The 17,730-nt window shown below is 40.4% G+C and overlaps 1 protein-coding gene across 3 annotated transcripts in view; it reads right to left on the bottom strand.

Annotated features, from left to right (window-relative positions):
• TRPC7 (transient receptor potential cation channel subfamily C member 7) overlaps positions 1 to 17,730 on the bottom strand; it is a 141,684-nt gene that overhangs the window by 39,662 nt on the left and 84,292 nt on the right. For all 3 annotated transcript variants that reach the window (XM_025388287.1, XM_025388286.1, XM_025388285.1), the window contains one exon: positions 14,422 to 14,638. In XM_025388287.1, the coding sequence (XP_025244072.1) occupies positions 14,422 to 14,638 (217 nt within the window). The remainder of the gene's footprint in view (positions 1 to 14,421; positions 14,639 to 17,730) is intronic.

Below are 17,730 nucleotides of genomic sequence, written 5' to 3' on the forward strand. Positions count from 1 at the left end.
TCTCATTCGTTGATAGATTCTTGGAGGGAATATAGGAGAAATACAGTTGCTGACACTTATACACTTTAAGAACTGGGAGGTCTTAAAGAATCAATGAGTCCTAAATTAACTATAGGGAAACTGAGGTCCGGGAATTGTAAAGGGCTATCTGAAGGTCCCCCCGATGCCCGAAATTCTACAGAAATGCCCAAATGCCTCAAGAACCTAGAACTATGGTTTTGTTGGACATAGAACCCAGTTGTTTTGTTTTTAAATCCCAGATTAGAATGCTTCTGTATTTCTGTGTCATGAGCATTAATTTGGCGTTATTAGATTTTTTCTTACTCTTTCATAACTCGCTGGATTTTAAAGATATATGTCCTCATTGTTACATATTAAACAATATAGAAATATACAGACAAAATGTTACTAGTTCCCCCAGCCTTCCTCTAAGCCAGCAGCCCGTTTGGCACCAGGGACTGGTTTCATGGAAGACAATTTAACACAGTTTCCAAATGAATAGTTTCCAAATGAAACCGTTCCACCTCAGATCATCAGCCATGAGATTCTCATAGGATGGCAACCGAGATCCCTCACATGCATAATTCACAATAGGGTTTTCAGGCTCCTATGAGAATCTAATGCCACTGCTGATCTGACAGGAGGCAGAGCTCAGGCAGTAATGCTGCCAGCATTACCTCCTGCTGTTCAGCTCGATTCCTAACAGGCCACAGACATGGTAACAGTTGGCGGCCCAGGGGTTGAGGACTCCTGCTCTAAGCTATCCCTGTGAGGTAGCCTGAGCTAATAGTTGATGAGTATCCTTCTAGACCTGTACTGTCCAATACCATAGCCACCAGTAATATGTGGATACTGAGCACTTGAAATGTGTCTGGTCCAGTTTGAGATGTGCTGTAAATGTAAGGTACACACCAGATTTCAAATGCTTACTATGAAAAAAGAATGTAAAGTATCTCATTAATAATTTTTTGCATCAGTTACATGTTGCAGTGATTAATATTTTGGATATGATAGGTTAAGTATATTGTTAATTTCACCTGTCTTTATAATATGGCTTTTAGAAAATTTGAAATTATCTGTATAGCTCATGGTTGTTGCTTGCCCTATATTTCTGTTGAATAACGCTATTCTATACCTTCACATTTACTGATTAGTAAATTATTACTAATACTATTTAAATTATTTTAAATTACAGGCATACCTTGTTTTTATTGCACTTTGCTTTATTGTGCTTCACAGATACTGTATTTTTTTCAAATTAAAGGTTTGTGGCAACCTTGTGTTGGGAAAGTCTATTGATGCCATTTTCCCAATAACATGTGCTCACTTTGTGTCTCTATGTCATATTTTGGTAATTCTCACAATATTTCAAACCTTTTCATTACTATATTCATTATGGTTGGTCTGTGACCAGTGATCTTTGTGATCTTTGATGTTACTATTGTAACTGATTGGAGGTATCATGAACCACTACCATATAAGATGGCAAGCTTAATAACTGTTTTGTGTGTTCTGACTGCTCCACTGACCTGCTATTTTCCTGTCTGTCCCTCCCCTTGGGCCTCCCTATTCCCAGTATTTCAACAATATTGATATTAGGCCAATTAATAATCCTACAGTGGTGTCTAAGCTGTTAAATGAAAGGAAGAGTTGTACATTTCTCACTTTAAATCAAAAACTAGAAATGATTATGGTTAATGAGGAATGTGTGTCAAAAGCTGAGATATGCCAAAAGCTAGGCCTTTTGTGTCAAACAGCTAAGTTCTGAATGCAAAGAACAAGTTACTGAAGGAAATTAAAAGTACTACCCCAGTGAACTCATGAGTGGTTGATTAAACCAGCTACAGCATTCCATTAAGCCAATGCCCAAACCAGAGGAAGACCCTCACTCTCTAATTCTGTGAAGCCTGAGAGAGGTGAGGAAGCTGCCCAAGAAAAGTTTGAAGCTAGCAGAGTCTGGTTCATAAGGTTTAAGGAAAGAAGCCATCTCCATAACATAAAAGTACAAGGTGAAGCACCAAGTGCTGATGTAGAAGCTGCAAAAAGTTATCAGAAGATCTAGCTAAGATAATTGATAACAGTGGCTACAGTAAACCACAGATTTTTGATGTAGATTAAACAGCTTTATCTTGAAAGAAGATGCCATTTAGAACTTTCAGAGCTATAGAGCAGACATCAGTGCCTGGTTTCAAAGCTTCGTAGGACAGGCTGACTCTCTTGTTAGGGACTACTGCAGCTGGTGACTTTAAGTTGAAGCCAGTGTTCACGTGTCATTCCAAAAATCCTAGGGCCCTGAAGAATTATGCTAAATCTCCTCTTCCTGTGCTCTATGAATGAAACAAGAAAGCCTGGATGACAGCATATCTGTTTACATCATGGTTTACTGAATATTTTAAGCCCACTGTTGAGACTTACTGCTCAGAAAAAAATGTCTTTCTTTCACAATATTACTGCTCATGGACAATGCATGTGGTCACTTAAGAGCTCTGATCGAGATGTATAGGAGGTTAGCATTGTATTCATGCCTGTTGACATAGTATCCATTCTGCAGCCCGTGGATCAAGGAGTAATTTTGACTTTCAAGTCTTATTATTTTAAAAAATACATTTCATAAGGCCATAGCTGCCATAGATAATGATCCTTCTAATGGCTCTGGACAAAGTTAATTGAAAACCTACTGGAAAGGATTTATCATTTTAGATGCCATTAAAAACATTAGAGAATCATGGTAGAAGGTCAGAATATCAACATTAAATGGAAGAAGTTGATTCAAACCTTCATGGATAACTTTGAGGGGTTCAATACTTCAGTAGAGGAAGTTACTGCAGTTGTGATGGAAATAAGAGAGCTTGAATTAGAAGTAGGGCCCAAGATGTGACTAAATTACTGCAATTTCATGATAAAACTTCAATGGATGAGGAATTGTTTCTTATTGATGAGCAAAGAAAATGGTTTCTTGAGAGTCTACTGGTGAAGATGCTGTGAACGTTGTTAAAATGATGACAAAGGATTTAGAATATTCTGTAAACTTAGTTGACAAAGCAGCAACAAGGCTTGAGGGTATTGAGTTTAATTTTGAAAGAAGTTCTACTTTGGGTCAAATGCTATTAAACTGCATTGCATGCTACAGAGAGATCTTTGGTGAAAGGAAAAGTGAGTTGATGCAGCAAACTTTATTGTCTTAAGAAATTGTCATGGCCACTTTAACCTTCAACAATGACCATTCTGATCAGTCGGTGGCCATCAACATTGAGGCAAGATCCTCCACCAGCAAAAAGATTATGCCTTGTTGAAGGCTCAGATGATTGTTAGCATTTTTTAGCAACAGAGTAATTTTAAAATTATGGTATGCACTTTTTTTAGACATGATGCTATTGCACATTTAATAGACCACCGTATAATGTAAATATAACTTTTCTGTGCACTGGGAAACCAAAAAATTCCTGGGACCTTCTTTATTGGGGTACTTGATTTGTTGTAGTGGTCTGAAACTGCACTTGCACTATCCTTGAGGTATGCCTGTATTAAAACGTAACTATTCAGTTTCAGTTTGAGCACCTACTATGTTTTGGGCACTGCCATGTGTATATATATATTGTCTTAAATCTTTGCAACAACCCTATAAAGTACATTCTGCTATTATCCTATTTTTACAGCTAATGAAACAGCGCCTCAGATGGTTGTAATGTGCCTTGCTAGGAGGCAGGAGATCTGGAATTTGAACCCAGAAGGTCTGCTTCTAGAGTTCATGTTCTTGACCGCCATACTCTTCTGGCTCTCCAGGAAATAAAACTGGGCTCAAATCAGTTAATGTGTAGAAAAGACTCTTGAACATTTTATGTCATCAAAGAGTCTTATGACTACTCACATCTGGGAGAGCTTTGATGTGGAACCGTGCTACACTTAACCTGTATATTTAGAGGGATTCACGTGGTAAAAGAATCACCAGCTGGTCGGTGAGTGAAACAATTCCAGCTCAGTGACCACACTCCCTAGAGGCTAACACCGATAGCCTCTTTTGGCAGTCCCTCAGCCATGTTCATCAGACATGAAGGCCAGCTTTCCCTGGCACCTCCTGCCCCCGCCGCCCCCCATTGCTCCTCTTCAGCTTTCTTTGCTGCTTTTTTTTTTTTTTTTTTTGAGACAGAGTCTCGCTCTGTCGCCCAGGCTGGAGTGCAGTGGCCGGATCTCAGCTCACTGCAAGCTCCACCTCCCGGGTTTACGCCATTCTCCTGCCTCAGCCTCCCGAGTAGCTGGGACTACAGGCACCCGCCACCTCGCCCGGCTAATTTTTTGTATTTTTTAGTAGAGATGGGGTTTCACCATGTTCGCTAGGATGGTCTCGATCTCCTGACCTTGTGATCCGCCTGTCTCGGCCTCCCAAAGTGCTGGGATTACAGGCTTGAGCCACCGCGCCCGGCCTCTTTGCTGCTTTTCTAACTCTGCCCACTCCTTAAAGGCTGTAGCTTTTCAGGTTTTTGGCTGTTCGCATTCTTGCCTCTGACCTCAAGTAAGACCTGAAACTTTGTCCTTCATTTCCTTGTATATGTCTCACAGATGAATATCTTCCTACTTTTCCTTAAGAACTTCAAAGCTGAATTCCCCCTATAGAGAGAGACTACTGTTAGTGGGTTAGTGGATGTCTTTTCAGTGCCAGTATTACATTCCTCAAGCTGGCCTCCCCGTCCCTCCCACCCTGACTGTGTCATACCCTTACCCAGTATTCCCACTCTTGCACCCCTGACTCTTCTGACTGGCACCAGGGATCACTGCAGTTCTGCAGATCCTCCTCTAGTGGACATCAGATCCATCTTGCTCTTTTAGTCTTCCACTCTATTTTCTGACCTCATGAAGTTTGGGTCATAGCGTGGTCACTTCTCTTTTCAGATACCTGTGGTGTATTCCTCATGATACCAAGATAAAGTCCAGACTCCAAAGCTAGGCTATCATTCCTTCCTATGATATTCCACAGTTTTCATATACCCTGTACTCTTGCAAAGCAGGCCCACCCAACAGTCCTCCGCAGTTCCACCCAACCATTTGCTTGTGTTTCTTCCTTTCTTTTTCCCAGACCTTAATCCAAGCACACTCACAGATGCCTACATAATACGGTGGTCTTTAAGGGTCCAGCTGCTGAAAAAGCCCGGTATCATAGATAATGCTGGAAGTAGACAGTAATGAGGGCTCTGCCCTGGTCAGACTTGCTCACAGGCTCACTCGCTGACTTGCTCACAGGCTCACATGTGGGCACATTTGAGTGATGAGCTGATCACCTTTACTTGTCTGGGACTATGCCCAGGGATTATTTTAATCAGAAAATTTCCCTTTCTGTTGAAAATGGCCCATGAAATAGAAGGATTTAAAATATTTTTCTTTTCTTTTTTTTTTTTTTTTTTGAGACAGACTGTCGCTCTGTCACCCAGGCTGGAGTGCAGTGGTGCGATCTTGGCTCACTGCAACCTCCGCCTCCTGGGTTCAAGCGATTCTTCTCTCTCAGCCTCCTGAGTAGCTGGGTCTACAGGCACATGCCACCATGCCTGGCTAATTTTTGTATTTTTAGTAGAGATGGGGTTTCACCATATTGGCCAGTCTGGTCTCAAACTCCTGACCTCGTGATCCTCCCACCTTGGCCTCCCAAAGTGCTGGGATTACAGGCATGAGCCACCACGCCCGGCCTGAAATGTTTTTCTAAGGAGAAGAGTAATTTGAGAGCAGCTGTTTGGAGAAGAATCATGGCTTTATTTAATGAAAATCTGCATATTTGTATCAAATTGGAATTCCCACAATAGGAAATATTAAAAAAACATTGCAGGTATGTTTACCCTATAATGGTAGGGCAGAACCAGCCCCCTCCTTTTTTGTTAACAAAGCTATGTCTCAAGTATCCCATATCAAAATGTTTGTGATAATTCAGTGAAGTAATTTCTTAACACTGAAATGTGCTTTCATCTGTGACTGTGCAACAGATATTTTTAAAATGGATTTTAAAAACCCATTTTTAATGGATAGAAAAATAGTGTTTGTTGCTTTCCTCTACCCCCAAATTAAAATTCTCAGTGTCTGAATGGAACTGCTTTTAGCCTGGCACTAGGAGAGTCACAGGCTGTAACTTGAATGATTGGCTTTAATTCAGGAGGCCCTGGGTTCAAGTTCTAGCTTGGCTACTTATTAGGAGTACGACTTTGGCTAAGTCCCTTGATTTGCTGTGGGTCTTAGATTCTATATTTTAAAATGAATGAATTTGGAGTTTGGAGGTAACTTCAAGTACTAAAAGCTCTATGAATCTGAAATGCAAATTATTTTCAGAAAACTAACTTTTCTGACCCATATAGTAGCTTCTCATTGGGCATTGCGAATCACTTCCTCCGTGGTCAAATGTCTGCATGAGTCTTCTTAGATTTAAATATTAATTCACCCAGATGAATTTAAATTATTCTAGGGCCATAAGTAAAAGTAACATGGGCCCAAGGGTTTGGACAGCAGGAATGCTTAATGAAAAAGGAAATGTGTGAAATTAAGTATTTCAGTGAGTGAAATTAAGCCCCCTGCCTCCAAAGTGCCAAGGATAGTTCAGCATTTTATATCCAAGCTGAGCCCCGTGGTCTTTTGCTTCCAGTATGCCAATCAGAGGAGTGTTTAGAGACCAGGGCTCAAGGGGTAAGCGTGTGCCTCCACCCTCCTCCCTACTCTTGAGCCTCCTTCAGGCAAAATTCCCCTCACTCAGGGTTGCCTGGAGCCTAGAGAACAAGGTCACATAATAAAGAAGGGGTTCCTGGCAGTGGAACAGGCTGGGAAGTGCCAGGAAGCCTCAAGGGAAATGAGTAGCTTCTTATAGGCAGGTTCTGAGTAATGTCCTGTGGGCTGTGGAGATGGAGCTTGACAGCTAAAAGGCAGTTCACTCCTATCCCTGCCTCACATGGTATTCAGAAGGGCTCCCCCTTCAAAGTCCTGTGAGACTTAAGTATGCACATTCTTTAAATGGTCCTGGCCCCCAGGGGCTACTGTCCCAGGGCATTGCATCTGCCTCTGTGTTCTCTCAGGCCAACTTCTCACCATTGGTCCCCAGTTTGAACTCACAGGAGAGAGAATATGCATAGTGACTCTGAACCCACAAGTCCTAACATCAAAACACTATCTCAATAGGAGGTCCTTTGCAACAAATTTGGGCCTTAGACATACTCAGGGTTCATTTGTTTTTCAGGCAAGAGGATGATATTAATAGATTCAAAAATTTTCTAACAAAGCTCCTCCTCTTCTTCCTCCTCTTCTTTTCTAATTATAGTAGCCCCCAATCATTGAGCACCTTGTAGGAGCCAGGCCCTTTGTAAGTACTTAATAAATGCTAAGTCTTCATAATAGTCTGATAGATAGCTACTGTAATTATCCCCACTTTACAGATGAAGAAACTCACCTATGGAGGTGGCAAGTAAGTTGTCCGAAGCCACACAGGCAGCCCAGGAGCCTTGTTGTCCACTGTGCTGTCTCCTGCCTTGCCCTCCACTGGGAACAAGCTTACTCTCACTGGTTAGGAACTCATTCACCCACTTAACAGACATTGTTGAGCTCCACCTTTGTGCCAACCACCATTCAGAGAGGCAAAACCACCAAAGAGAAAGGGACACACTCCCAAGCTCTTCTCCTATCTAGCATTTTAAATGTATTTTACTACCATACTGGGCATTTACTCCTAGATGGAGAAATCACATGCGTTATGGAGAGGCTTGCTAGCCTCCAAGCCTCTGACAGCTTTCTGAGAACTACTAGCATTATTATACAGTCCTCAGATGAACATCTCTGGTGCTATAATCTCCAGTAGAAAAGCTTAATATAAGCTTGTTATTCTTGCAGTTACCCTGGAATCACTGCTTATAATGCAAGCAACAAAGACAGGTTCCTATGGTATGTGTGGATGTTAGAGATTCTCCAGGCTGGAAGAAGCAGTGGTCACTGGTTCATTTAGTCCTCTCCTGAACTGATGGCTCTCCAGGCTATACATGTCTACCAGCAAATTTGTCCCTCCTTCCTCAGTCTTGCTCCTCACTATATTCTCCTGGGTTTTCTTTGCCTCTCTGGCTCTGTCTTCTTAGTTTCCTTGTGGCTTTCACTTTCTCTGCTCATACCTTAAATATCGTGGAATGGTAATCTAGAATTTTCTCAAAATTCTGCTGTTAACTGGACAAAGTATGTGGAGGACAGGAGGAATGTATTTCCAATTGGGTTTCGCCTTCCTATAGAACTGTAAATCAAAAGAGGAACAACCAAATGCCCCATAGGATGAGGGGATTGGGAAGTAAGTTATTGTCAACACAAGTGGCCATTGAAAGAGGTGATGGGGAAAACCAGATGACCATGTGGAGAGAGGGTTACAGTTAAACAGAAGATGAAAGGAGTCAGCTACAAATCTATGTGGTTATAGAAATATCAGTATCAATTGAGATAGGCAGGAAACAAAATAGAGCATATGGTATTGTCAGAGGCGTTAATGGTTATGCAGAGAAACAAAAAAGAGGGACTAGGAGGACAGTAGGGGTGAGAGGACTTGGAAATTTAAATAGCTTGGGTTGAAAGACCTCACTCTGTGGAGGATACTGTTAAGTAGAGACCTGAGGAGGTGAGGGAGTGAGCCATGTAGATCCATGCAGGAAGAACTCTCCAGGCAGAGGGAACAGCCAGGGCAAAGGTTCTTAGGCAGAAGCAGTGCAAGGCAGGGAGACCAGCAGGCTGAAACAGAGTGAGTGAGGTGGACAGTGATGGAAGAGGAGGTCATAGAGATGGAGTGGAGAGCTGAGAGCATCATAGGCCATTATAATGACACTGGCTGTCATTCTGAGGGAAGTGGGAAGCCACTGGAGTCTTGATGCAAACAATGAGAAGATTCAATTACATTTTAAATGGATCACTCTAGCTCCTGCCTTGAGAACAGACTAAGTCATGGGGTTGGGAAGGGACGCAGCAAGGAGACCTGGACAAGGGACATTCAGCCCTTTGTGGCCAAACTCTCCATTCCTGAAAGTACTTTGGACTTGTTAGGGTCCTGAGGTTCTTTCCAACTCTAGAGTTGCTTCTGATAAAGAGGGAGTAATGGTTTGGGTGTCTTTATAATCAGTCTGTTCAAAGTACTTCATTTATGAATGTGGTATGTCGTGGGAGAAAAGAACTGTGCTGTTGTTTTTCCAGCTCATACAAGGCCTTCTTGGGGGTGCCTAGGAGCAGAATTCAAGTCTTCATCAGCAGAGGCCTGATGCTACCTCATACCTTTCCACATCTGAACAGAGAGTGGATCACATGCCGGAGCTCAGGATGCACCAGCACAAAGACCCTTCTCATAAACACAGTGCTCAAATCTGTCTCTCAAAGGTTATTATTATTTTTATAATAATTAAGGAGCTCCAGACGCTATTAAGAACAAGATAATGTAATTCTATTTATAGCTGCTTCCCTAGTACCTGACACGGTGCCTGGTATATAATATAGTGCCTAATAACTAGAAAATATTTATTGAGTAAAAAAATTGAGAAAATAGAAAATATCGGAAAATAACTTGTGCATGTTCCCACTACTGCATCTCCCAGTCCACCTGCACTGTGCTGTCAACTTCACCTTTTCTCCCGTTACAGTGAGTGAAGTGTTCACTCTCCTGCTAAGGCCAAGTCCTCTACTTCCACACTAAATCCCATTCCCTGTTGCCTACTCAGGGACTTTGCTTCCGAAGCTGATGGTCAGGTCTCTGGTCTCATTAGCAGCATTTGACATTGTCATCACTCCCTGGTTCTTGCTACAGATACTTTGGCATCTGGGCCAGCACGCTCTTGGTTCTTCTCTTACTTCAGCCTTCTTTGCTGGATACTTCTCATCTTCCCATGCTTTAAACATTGTTGTGCTCTGGGGCTTGGTCCTCAGTTCTCTGCTCACATTCATAGTTACAATGATATTGTATCATTTAAATGAACTGATATGTCCAAATTTATGTTTTCATCCCCATTCTCCCCTGTGAACTTCAGGCATGTATATTCAGTTGCTACTTGGCATTTCCACATGAATGTCTAAATATGTGTCTCAAACTCAAGTCTTGGTTTTCATCTCTACTCCCCCTGCAAACTGCTCCCCCTCTGGTCTTTCCTGTCTTAGTAAATGGCTTCCTAATGTGCCATTGCTTGAACTGAACACCTGGAATTGTTCTTGACTGCTCTCTTTCTCTCACATCTCATACACAATCCAATTGTAAGTGTTATTGATTTTACCTTCAAAATGTAATCACAATATGCCACCTCCCCAAACCGACCATTTCCTTCCTGTCTGAATTACTGCAGTGGCCTCCTAATTGGTCTCCTTACTTCTGTTCATATCTCACAGTCACCTGTTCTCTACATAACAGTCAGTGAGCCTTTAAAAACTGAAGTCATATGATGTCACTTTTGTGCTGAAAACTCTCCAAAGGCTACCTCCTCTGACTTCATCTCTACTTCTCTTCTCCTCATTCATCTACATCAGCCACACTAGTCTCTTTGCTGTTCCTTGAACATGTCCAGCTTGCTCCTGAATCCAGGTTTAAACACATACTATTCCTTCTGCCTGGAATGCTTTTACCTTATCAGAGTAGAGGGATAAGAGGGCATGCTCTTACCTGCTCAACTACTCTGATAAGGTGAAATTTGAAAAGTGATTTGAAGCAGGAGGGGAAGCAAGTCATGTGGATATTTATTCAACTCCCCTCTCTCAATGAGATAAATTTGATTATTGGCTGGATATTTGAAGATACTAAGATATTATTAGTTTTCTTTTAGGCTTGATAATGTTTTTCTGGTTCTCTTTTAGAAAAAGTGTTCTGATTTCTGTTACTAGCCTGGATGGAGTAACAAACAGGTTAAAAAACAAAAAACAAAACAAAAGCAAACATAAATAACTATTTTTAGGCATTGGAAATAGGCAGCATGGGACTGTGATCCCTAAGTAAAGGGAAACAAGTGAGGCAAGCCATATGACCACCATAGCTTGCTTTCTGGAGGCGCATTCCAGTCTGTAGTGCATGGAGAGGGATCCCAGAAGCGTAGCAGGCAGTCTCACTGAGTTGAAGAGACAGAATGGGGTTTTGGAAGGCTGAGGTGATTACATGTTGTGTGGCAGAGCTCCAGAGAGAAGGGCAGTATGCAGAAACAAGCAAGCAAAGAAAGAAACCAAACAAAACTAAACAAACAAAAGACACCACAAATTTAAATAGGGGTTCTTTGGAATGTTTGCTGAAAACTAAGTCATGAATTCATAGAGAGAAACTCCACAAACAACTGCCAAGGAGCTGTAAGCCAAACAGTTTTCAGAGCTCACCCAGAGTGGGGAGATACTTGAGCTCTGATCATCCAGAGTTGACACTCCTTGTTGATTACCCAGAGCATTCAATAGAGACCCCAGAAGTGTGTCTCTATAGTACAAAGATAAACCGTCTTTACAGTAAGTCTTCTCCAGATCCACTATGAGAAAGCTTTACATGGATCAAACTCGTCACAAGTGACATAACAGCCTGTCAGAATAATGCTGAAAACTTTGAAGGAAGACAAAATCCAGAGGCTCACAATCATAACATGCAGAGTGCCCATCATTCAACAAAAAATTACCAAACATTTCAAGATGCAGGAAAAGGTCATCCATAATTAGGTAGCAAGATTAGTCAATAGAAATCAACCCAGGAATGACAGAGATGGTGGAGTTAGGAGTCAAGGCTTCAAAACAGTTACTGTAAATATGTTCAAGGATTTAAAGGAAAATACAAAAATGATGAGAAAGGAAATGGGAGATATAAAAGAGAACCAAGTAAGATTTTAATAATTGAAAAATATAATATCAGAAATGAAAAACCCACTGATTGGAATTAAAATCACAAAAACCACAGGAAAAAAACATCAGCGACTGTGAAGCACAGAAAGAAAAAAGATTAATAAAAGGAAAAAGAAATGTTACATTTCAGTGATGTACACAAATGTTTACAGAATAAATTTATGATAACTGGGGTTTGTTTCTAAATAATTCAAGATTAGAGAGAAGGGAGATGGGGAAAGTATAGATGGAGCAAAGATTGGCCATGAATTGGTAACTGTTGAACATGGGAGATAGGTCCATGGAATTCATTATGCTCTTCTCTTGATGTTTTGCGTTTCATTAAAATTATTTGTAATAAAAAATTTGAAAACATTCTCTAGGAAAGAAAAAGTAATTAGAATCTTCCTTCTGGAAAGAGGTCAATGAGAAATAAGTTCTTCCCTCTACAGCACTTCCGATTTAACAGTCTTGAACTCTGCTTTGAGTATCAGAAGCAGGGACTAAGCTATACAAGTTGGGGATCCTATAGCTAGAGACACATGCCTCTTATTGGAATAATGCTCTGACACCCAGGAAGAGAAATATGAGGACTCAGGAGGAAGTCCTTGTTCAAGAGGTTCCATTAACAGTAGCTACACCTGTTCAAGGGAAAGTACGGTTGCATTTACCAGAGTCTTCTACCTGGGGTCCAAGTGGGAAAATGGGGTGGGTGGGTGATTGGTGCTGTAAATACTTTAAATTTTATTCATAAATCCAACATGTGAGATTTTTTCTAAGCGCCTAGTGTCAAAATGCTCAATTTAGTTAAACAATGGCATATGTACTAGGGAGAACTGGGACAGATTCTGAATTGTGAAGGTAAGGCCACAGAACTCACTCTGAAACAAACTTTAATGTCCCTTCACAACTTTAGTGCCAGTGCCTCTACTAAATGAGCCTTTGGTCACAGGGTTGCTGGTTTTTTATTTTTATTTATTTTTTAAATTTTAGACAGAGTCTTGCTCTGTCGCCCAGGCTGGAGTGCAGTGGCGCAATCTTGGCTCATTGAAACCTCTGCCTTCCAGGTTCAAGAGATTCTCCTGCCTTAGCCTCCTGAATAGCTGGGATTACAGGTGCACACCACCTTGCCTGGCTAAATTTTTTGTTTTTAGTAGGAGCGGGGTTTCACCATGTTGATCAGGTTGATTTTGAACTCCTGACTTTGTGATCCGCCTCCCTCGGCCTTCCAAAGTGCTGGGATTACAGGTGTGAGCCACTGTGCCTGGCTGGGTTGCTGGTTTTATAAAGTCCCTTGAAAGCCTGGTGGGTTATCCTTCCTATGCCCTTTGGATAAAACTGTTCATCTCATCTTCCTTTGCCTATTTAGAAATCCAGCTTAGAGACTATTTTTCCAACTGGTCTCAGCTTAGGCATCCATAGGATGTTCTCTAGTGGTTCTACTCTTGTAGCACTCTTGGGCTATATTATTTAATTAGCACAGGCCATATGTTAGGTTACCTTTTCAGGTGTTTGTTCCATTGTGATTTTGTTGATTGATGGCACAGACACATTGACCCTGAATACATTTTGACTCATTGTGAATATAAACATAATGAAAATTATACCAATATTAAATTTTTGTCCAGAAAGCAAAATCTGAGGTGAACACCGTTAAGCCAATTGAATTACTTGGTCAAATCTTGATATTGATTTTTTGTCTTTTTTTATCTTCTGGTTTGCTTGTTTTACTTAAAATATTCCCATCAAATTCATTTTACATATTTTTGATGTAAATCTTAAAATTTATTGATAAGGTTTATATACAGAGTCACTGATTTTAGTTTTTGCAATTTTTAATTTTTTCCTACTAAGACTGATTTTTTTTAATCAACCAATTTTGCAGCTCTCATTGTTAGAAAAATCTATAACACATTTTGCCACATTCAATTTTAGTCACTGCCAGTTTTATTTTATTTTGATTATTCCTTCTAGTAATGGTTCTCATAAATTGGGTAAAAGACAGCCTTTCTTAGTTAATCAATGAGGAAATTGGGAACAATTTCCTTGGCAGCTCCAGTGGCACACCATGGCAGCATGAAATACCACTACAAGAGGAATTTCATAGCTTTTTAGTACACCCACTTACACAAATAATAAGAAAATGTTACTCCTGTAAGTTTTTAGACGTATATTTATTATCACAGTTCTACTATATACCAATATTTAGTGATAACAGAAATATCTTTTAAGCTATGCAATTTTATGCCCTTTTTAAAAATCTGAACTTGTTTTCTTAAGACTTCCGATGGACTATGTTTAAATGATCAAAATAATATGTTTTCCCATGAAACTACTTTCAATATATGTATAATGAATGTTCAATGTATGCACTTAAAAAATTTCTGGTCCCCCCTCCGCCACCCCAAACATTTCCTTTCAAAACTGGAGTTTGTATACAGGTCTGTGTATCTTAAAGACAGAAGATGACTATGACTTTCTTGTGGTAATCTACTCACCATTTTGTCTATCAAGAGTACACTGAAGAGGGGAGGAAGAAGTTCAGAAGTCAGAGTTTAATAATGTCCTACTATAATTAGCAAGGAGAGAATAAAAGTAGAGTGACTTGCTTACCTAAGACCCACTTCATAATGAGCATTTCTGTCCAGGAGAACTGTGTGGTTTTCACTCTGAAGATTTGTTTTGGGTAGTCTGTGAAGGTTTCATTTGGCAGGGTTTTAACACCTTCAAATCGGTCAGATGCATTCACAACTAATAATCCCAAGAAGATTGTAAAAGAAACTGCATGAGCTACAAACTTCATGAAAGGGCTCCTCAGGGTTCGTCCTAGCTGGAAAGAAAACATGTGCAAGACATGTTAAACTGGCTCTAGGTGGATGCAAGTCTTTCTTTAAAACATCGCTTTCACCAAGGTTTAACCAGAGAATCCTTCATCTTGGACAGAAACTGCTAACTGAACCCATATAACGTTTTTTCTTGAACTTTTATGTGAGATGCTGCTTGACCAAACTTACTTGGTCAATATTTTCCCATTTAGAAGACTTAGTGGGAGGGGCTAAGAGAATTGATAGCACACACCTGACAATCACCATGTTACATCTGATTGCACTGATACCTCCAACTGCATGAATATGAAAAAATAATGTCTGCATAAAGTTCACAATTTTAAAAAATGTGCTTTGAGTATGCTCAGTTTTTGTTTAATCTACTCGCTTGGGCTTCATTCTTAGAGTATTTGTTCTCAACCTTTCTTGTATGTTGATACATTTATTTAAAGCTATACATTTCTCACTAGGTACTGCTTTAGCTGCCTTCTCCTAAATTTTCCTTTGTAGCATTTTCATTGACATTCAGTTACAGTATTTTATACATTATATTTTTATTTCATTTTTAACTCAAGGATTATTTCATTTCCAGACACAGAGGACTTTTTTTCTCCCTGCTTTAAAAAATTTGAATTTTAATGCAGCATCTTTATAGAACATAGCCTCTATGATAGTATTCTAAAATTCATTGAGGTTTTCCTTTTGGCCTAGTGCCTGAAATGTCACAAGCTGGAAATGGTCCAAAAGATGCCCTATTAAGGAGCAAATACTAGTCACATCTTCTCTATCTCATGGCACCCCATCCAAAGGGCACTTGGATCTTTGGGATCGACTTGAGGGCTGCACATTGAGTACTTGCCAACCTCCTGTTAATGAACTCAGTTGGGACTTTTCCAGCTCATTGCCCTAATCTAAGCACCAAATCCTACCCCTCATCCAGGTACGATAATAAGAGCAAAGAGGAACATCTTTTCTGAAGCTCAGTTTCTTTTCCAAGGTAGATACTCAATTATAACCAGTGACTGATTACTTGACTTTCACATTCTGCCTCATTCAGCAGTTCTAGAGTGAAATGTTACCCAGGAGATAGACTATTGGTTCAACAGAAGATCAGTTACAGGGGTTTCTCTAAGTAGAATTTTCCCAGTTGTGACTATGTTCAACACAACATTTATAAATCAGATGATTTGATAATGTTCTTTTAATGTGCTTCAGTATGTTAATCATCCACTTTAATTATTGTAGTTATTAGCATAACATTATTATGATTCTGATGCTACAGAACCCATTTATTAAAATAAAGTATTAGTTTTTATCTTTTTAAAAATCTGGATTTTAAAAAATATTCAAACATTAGGAATCCCTGCTTGTGTTAGAATTCATCTGCGTATTGTCATATGACACTAGGAATAACTTCAGAAATATAAAGAGATGCTGGCCGGGTGCAGTCGCTCACACCTGTAATCCCAGCACTTTGGGGGGCCGAGGTGGGTGGATCACGAGGTCAGGAGATCGAGACCACGATGAAACCCCGTCTCTACTGAAAATACAAAAAATTAGCCGGGCGCGGTGGCGGGTGCCTGTAGTCCCAGCTACTCGGGAGGCTGAGGCAGGAGAATGGTGTGAACCCGGGAGGCGGAGCTTGCAGTGAGCCGAGATCGCACCACTGCACTCCAGCCTGGGTGACAGAGCGAGACTCCGTTTCAAAAAAAAAAAAAAAAAAGATGTTTATTTGACAATATTCCCACAAATATTTTACAGTAACATTTCTGTATACTGTCTATTATTTACAAAAATAGGGACTTTGGATTATTTTTGGCAATAGACAGATGTGCTAGTTATAGAATGCAGAGATTAAATGTAAGGACAAGTATATTTTATATAAATTCAGTACAAAACTGAATTAAACTATGTCTCTTTTTGATTTATATGATATTAAATAGCTAGTTTGAAGTTTTTGGCATTTTAGCAAATGCTGTTAGCATCTTGGAGCCCCATTTCCCAACCAGGGCTTTGGGATGTTTTGGCGTATCCAGGAGACAGCCTTAGGTGGTCATCACATTGTTTCTTGTCACTGTGTCCTGACTGAGCTGGTGATGAGAGGTGAAGGGAGATGGAGAATGACTGCAGGGAGGAGACTAGAGCATGAGGAGAGGGGAGACTGAAGAGAGGGCAAGGGATACTAGGTCTTGTGTATCCCAGCAAGATTTCAAGAGTATTAGAAAAAGCTGGGGAACTCTGAGATAGACACAACTCTTAAGGGGTCAGTTTTCCCCATCCTTTATCTGTGGGCTTTACCTAGTATATTCAGTGATCATCTGGATGAGGATGTGGGGTATACCTCTCCAACTTCTCACCCAGGTGAGGCACCTGATTGCTGGAATTTGTATGTAACTGCACCCAAGCTGGCTTTGGGTTTCCCCAGAAGACCTGGTTTAAGGAATTTAATATTCTCTTTGTTACCTCCTTCAAGCTGTTATTTTCTAGAAGAAGATGAATCTGCAAAAATTATTATATTTACTATAAACCATAATAAAAAGTCCTGATAATGTCTTTTGGTGATTTGATGGAAAGTTACCCTGGGCTCAGTTCCCGCTTGATCTAGGTCATAGGGAGGAAAAGTGAGGTTGGGAATTGATGTTCTTTTCCTATACTTCTGGGTTTGAATACATCTTTTTATCTGGTAAAACTTTGATAAAGGTCAAATGAGATCCAGTCATTTCAATGGTATCCTTTTTCTTTATTTGTAAAATTCCCTATTTGACTCACACAGATAATTTTTGAAGTAAATTACCTTTGGGGAAAATTTCCTCCATTTGCAAGGCCACCAGATGAGCCAAAAGAAAGGAGAAAAGTCAACCAATACATGCCAGCAGCTCTTAGCTGCAGAATCGTTAAAGCTGGGTCAGGTACTAGCATTAGGTGTAAAAAGAGATGAAGATGTGGGCCTTAGCCCACTGTGCCTGGAGTGCAGAACTGAGGAGCCCAAAAATGTGGTCTAAAGCAGTTCAGTCATTACTAGGACCTTATGAGCTGAGAACACGTCAGGAAATAAAAGCTTGTAGAACTGAAGTCTCTGGCTCACCCCAAGCTCCCT

This window comes from Theropithecus gelada, chromosome 6 (genome assembly GCF_003255815.1).
Source record: "Theropithecus gelada isolate Dixy chromosome 6, Tgel_1.0, whole genome shotgun sequence".
NCBI lineage: Eukaryota > Metazoa > Chordata > Mammalia > Primates > Cercopithecidae > Theropithecus > Theropithecus gelada.